This window comes from Wasmannia auropunctata, unplaced genomic scaffold (genome assembly GCF_000956235.1).
Source record: "Wasmannia auropunctata unplaced genomic scaffold, wasmannia.A_1.0 LD334196.1, whole genome shotgun sequence".
NCBI classification, from domain to species: domain Eukaryota; kingdom Metazoa; phylum Arthropoda; class Insecta; order Hymenoptera; family Formicidae; genus Wasmannia; species Wasmannia auropunctata.
In genome coordinates this window covers 1,193,851-1,199,259 of record NW_012028694.1, presented here as the reverse complement: position 1 = coordinate 1,199,259, position 5,409 = coordinate 1,193,851, and the positions used below count along the sequence as shown (strand labels likewise).

Genomic DNA, 5,409 nt, shown 5'->3' with positions numbered 1-5,409 from the left:
GTGCGTGCGTGCGTGCGTGCGTGCGTGTATATGTATATACAGTGTATGTATACTAAATAATATACTGATTTGAAAGCAAATTTTTGGCTTTTGAGAAGATTAATTGTTTTCACAAATCAAATAGAAGTGTAATGAATCACAGAATTATATCCAATTTCAAATTAAATAAAGTATAGCTTTACTATGTATCTATGTACTATATCTGTAAGAACGTGATTGCCGAAAATATTTTTATCTTTAATCATTTTGAACTCTGAAAATATAAATCCAAATTATTCGAGAAATTGAATAAACAATTATGTAGGTTGAATGTGTCACTATTGGATATGTTGTGAATAATTTGAAATATTTTGCTCCAGGACCTTTGGAAGAGCTTCACTTGACTATTCATACCGACATGCCGACAATAGTACGAGCGATGGCTCGATCTGACTCTGGCTTAGAGATACGCGATCGAATGTGGCTAAAAATTACTATTCCAAATGCATTTATTGGCGCGGATGTCGTGGATTGGTTAAACACACACGTCGAGGGATTTCTTGATCGACGCGATGCCAGGAAATATGCGTCACTCATGTTGAAAGCTGGTTACATTCGACATACAGTGAACAAAATAACATTTTCCGAACAATGTTATTACATATTTGGTGATCTATGTTCAGCCATGAGTAATATGAAACTAGATAATGACACAGTTAGTCCATTGCCGCCACCAAGCGCTTGGGATATGCCTTATTCGGGAACATATGCACCACATTCAGCGACAGGTTACAGCCCTATGCCATTTAATTTTACAAATGAGCCCACCGTGTACGGTTACCATCGAGAAGAAAGCGTGCACAGTGGTTCCGGTAAACTTGATCATTCCTTATAAATGAAGTGATACTTGACCTATACTTATATCTCATATTCGTGTATATTGACATTGACAGGTGGTAGCAGTGCGGGTAGCGAACGCATTTGCAAAGAACCTATTCACGATCTAAAATCATGTTCTTCGGCGTCCGAATCAGAGCTGCACAATCCATCGGTGCCATCGATGCCAAATAAAAATTCCGGCAACGGTAATGGATCGAACGGAAAGAGATCGAACGGAAGTCGCAGTCGTTCCAGTGGTTCCGAACAATCTGTTCAAACAGGGACAGGATCAGGGAATCAGCAGAATCAGCAAGACTTATCTGGTAGTAGACAGTCATTTCGCATTGCGATGGGAAATCCTTGTGAATTCTTTGTCGATGTTATGTAGATGTTGTAAATAGAGAAAGAAAGCTCTATATATATATATATATATATATATATATATATATATAGTGCAGAGTATAAAGCTAAACACGTGAATGAATACTTTGAATAATTTTATTTGAGCACGTTAAACCGTTATTTTATGCTTGCAAAGTAAAAATTAATCCTGATAAATGTATACTTTATACTGAAATTTTTTTTCTGTTTTTTGGATTGTCTCGGATTTTTTAATATCTCTCTATTTTCATATTCTGAGATAATCAGTAATAATTACCATGAATCTGTCGTGCACTCCGACATTCATGCATGGTTGCTATTGCTTTTCTAATGTTCAAAGTATTTATTCACTAATTCTGTCTACACATATTTGAATAAAGTCTAAATATTTTTCAATTCTTTTGTATGTACAGATATATATATATATATATACATATACATATACATATACATACATACATACATACATACATGTATACAAGGTGATCCAGATCGTATTCCTCATGAAAAACTGAGTTGAAAATGTTGATCGCAAAATGTTGAGATGTCAAGGGTTTGTGAATGGTGAGCTGTTGAAACTGTCCAACCACAGTGCATTAAGAACGCGCCGTCAGGTGCGGCGCAATCTTTTTAAAATGATGTTGAATTTGCGATTGACTTCACATTAATTAAATTGGACTCAATTTAAGAAATAAAAGCAATAAATGTTAATAAAGATTTCACCAAACCTTTGCAGTTATCGGCACCGTGCCGTTTAGTGATATCTGTCGCGCGCCAGTCGACCGCTTGACTGCGCCTGACGGCGCGCTCCTAATGCGCTGTGATTGAACAATTTCAATAGCTCACCATTCACAACCATTGACATCAACATTTTGCTATTAACACTTTCGACTCAGTTTTTCCTGAAGAATACGTAGATGCCGGCTTCTCCGGGTGACCGGGACACCCTGTATATATATATGTGAATATATATATATATATATATATTCACATATTATGTATAAAAAGTGTGTGTGTGTGTGTATCATTTGCATTTTGCATAACAGCATTTTACAAAAATCTATTTTGTAAAGTTATGCTGAGATATGTTTTGCATGTAACAGCAGTATACATATTAATACGGTTTGAAAGAGTTTTATTTGTACAACGTAAAAGTTGATTCGAGTCATGTAAACGAACAGGACAAAAACTTTGTTACAATCAAAATGATGACAAAATTTACTAAGTATCTATTACACGTTCGTTCTCTTGCGTCGACGCCTTGTATATAAAATTAATATTTTTAGCTTTTTCTCCACTTCGGCGCGTTAATGGTGAAATACTTTTAATGATACTTATAATTTACAGTTTTATACATTATATATGCAGTATAAACTATTAAGAGAAATCTTTGATATATGATATTATGATGTTGATTATATACATTAATAAGAGTGAACTTATGAACCCGAGAGGAATCGGAATGAACGTGTCAAACCATCTCAAAAAATGTTTACCATAGTCTTTCTGCATGATGTATGTGTCCTGTATTTTTGAAACTTTTGTCAGTAATACACATTTTCTGTATTTTTTATAGTGTTGCAAAAACATAACGTAATAAGTGTCTTTTCTACCATAATATTTTGTTATCGTATACTTACACACAATTATGCACGCTTGATTGCAAGTGTAACTATATGATATATCGTTACTTAATCGCAGCACGAATGCACAAGGCATAAAGCACAAAAATGAACATGTAAATAACACGGTTTTTACCTCAATTGAACCTAAACTATTGGGATTTGTAAGAATCCTCTGCACATGCATGTAATTTATACTTGTCTGATGGAAAGATATATATCTATTAATATCATTTAATTGATTGCGTTTTAGGATTGTCTACGACAATGGGACAGCTATTTCTTTAAAATCGAGAGGATATTGTTTCTAAATGTCTAGTAATTCAGTCATTTCTATTATTTTGAAAATGTCTCAGCATTTCTATAGAGAGAAATGTTTGTTCGAAAAATTGCGTACAAAAATTATCGAGTCGTTAGAACTACTCATTTACACGCGTGACAGGCAGTTTTATATTGTGTAAAGCTAATACCTACTCTCGTATCGAAAAATAATCTTTATGTTATTTAACATTGTATTGGAATTCAGTGAAATGTACATATATGCAAATTACGCTCATACTAAATGTGCCATCTTATCAGTGTTACAACTGTAGAAAACTACGAGATTTATAATTTATATAGATGCTTGTGCAGGTTCTTCTTAGACTATGTTTATCGTCATTGTCTGTCATACGCATATATTTTATAATTAGTAATACACAATTTACGTATGTGTTTCATTTAAGTTTTTAAGTGTGTTTTTATATCGTATAATGTCGTCAAAATGCATTCTTTTTATATTTATGTCTTACTATTGCGTTATGTCAACTTTTTTTTTTTTACGTATTTTGTTACGAAAAGGAAATCTTTTTTCATACTCGACTCGATGCTACGTAATAAGAAGAGAGATACATTTAGTTACTATTTACATTATTACTGTCGTACGCAAGGATAGGAACTTTGGACCCATGGGATAACTTTGTTTAACTTTAAAGCTATTTTTTTTCTATCGATGATAATATCGTCGAGATGTCTTTCATTCTATCTGCGTTGCATACACTGTACGATTATACTCGTATGTTACAAAAGACAATAGTCTCTGTGCGTTCAATATTCCACTGACGACTACGACGAGTAATTTGTAACAACCAAATATAGCTTCACGTATATTTATTAATAATTCGCATATATTCAAGTCTATTCAAAGTCTAAGAAATATTTGTTATGATGTAAAAATAAATGATTATTTCAAAGAAAACATTGTTTTTTATCCTTCGTTACAGTAAGTTTTATGTATTTTATCATTTTGTTATTTATCGTGAAGCTATATTTGCTATATATACGTCATGCAATTTTTCTAATTGATATACAGTATATCCCATATTTTTATTTGCATTTTTATAAACAATTATTAGATCGATTAAAAAGTAATTTTATAAACAGAATACCTATAATACAGTTCGATTGAAAAATTGATCGCTAAATCCATAATTTTTTACGAACAATGCATTTTTGGCCATATTATCGTAAACATTTTGCGAAAAATTGCATACGAGATGTTATTCGACTTTAACAGAGTTACACTAACAAATTATTATGTACGTAAACAAATACAGTGACTTGTATTTGTGACATATTATATAATGTATGTGTACATGTGTTATATACATATTATATAATATCAATCTCACGTCTATTCTCATGTTGCAGACAGGTAGTGCAATACATTTTATAATCGTGTTTTTTTTTTAGAAATCGTCTGTGCCAATAATATATTGCAACATATTAATTGCAACGTAGTCGTACAAACGAACAACAAAAAAGTTGCATATAGATTTCTAAAATTTTATCTCGTGTTAAAATCTTATGAAAAGTTTCTCACACTTTTTCTGTTTGTATCGCCCTCCTGTCCTGAAGAGTAGGAAATTTGTATTTTCAAATATTATATCGCTAGTATTGTACATACATTGCACCACACCTCAAATACATAACCGAGTCATTTTTGTGCCTTGTGCTGCGCTGGTGAATGACAGGGCGGCGTATGCACGAGGAGAGTCATACACAAACTAGTGATTTGGACAACAATAGCAGAGACGATATCTGTGAGTCTGTTTTTATTTTATCACGATACACGTACTGCATAGTTTTCATATTCACTATACTTTTCTCGAGTACTAAACTATGTATATTATACTTTTTGCGCTAAACTTATATCAGTGAAATTGATCATTATACTTAGTTAAAGCAATTTTACAATATCTTTCATACGCTTATATGTATTTAATTAGAAATATTGATTTGATAAGCTGGTTAAGAATGACTTAAGGATAACTCTTTCATTGTATATTTGATTAAATATTTATTAATATTTTAATTAACGTAAATTTGGAATGCCCTTCGCATTTACTATAATATTTACTAAATCTAGCTTGCATCTGCATAACACATATATACGCAAATATATATACAAGGTATATCTTAGATAACGCTCACTAATTATAGCGTTATTTCTTGTGTAAAAAGTTGAAAAAAGTCCTGAATCTATTTTTTTTTTTTTTTTTTTTTTTTT

At 31.9% G+C, this 5,409-nt stretch overlaps 1 protein-coding gene across 2 annotated transcripts in view; it reads left to right on the top strand.

The window, feature by feature from the left end:
• LOC105459410 (segment polarity protein dishevelled homolog DVL-3) overlaps nucleotides 1-5,409 on the top strand; it is a 9,694-nt gene that overhangs the window by 3,650 nt on the left and 635 nt on the right. Inside the window, exons 8-10 of one of the 2 annotated variants that reach the window (XM_011705408.1) lie at nucleotides 360-851; nucleotides 933-1,181; nucleotides 4,874-4,942. In XM_011705408.1, the coding sequence (XP_011703710.1) occupies nucleotides 360-851; nucleotides 933-1,181; nucleotides 4,874-4,942 (810 nt within the window). Of the gene's footprint in view, nucleotides 1-359; nucleotides 852-932; nucleotides 1,182-3,114; nucleotides 4,099-4,873; nucleotides 4,943-5,409 lie in introns of those variants that run through there. The other variant, XM_011705409.1, reaches the window with a different exon arrangement.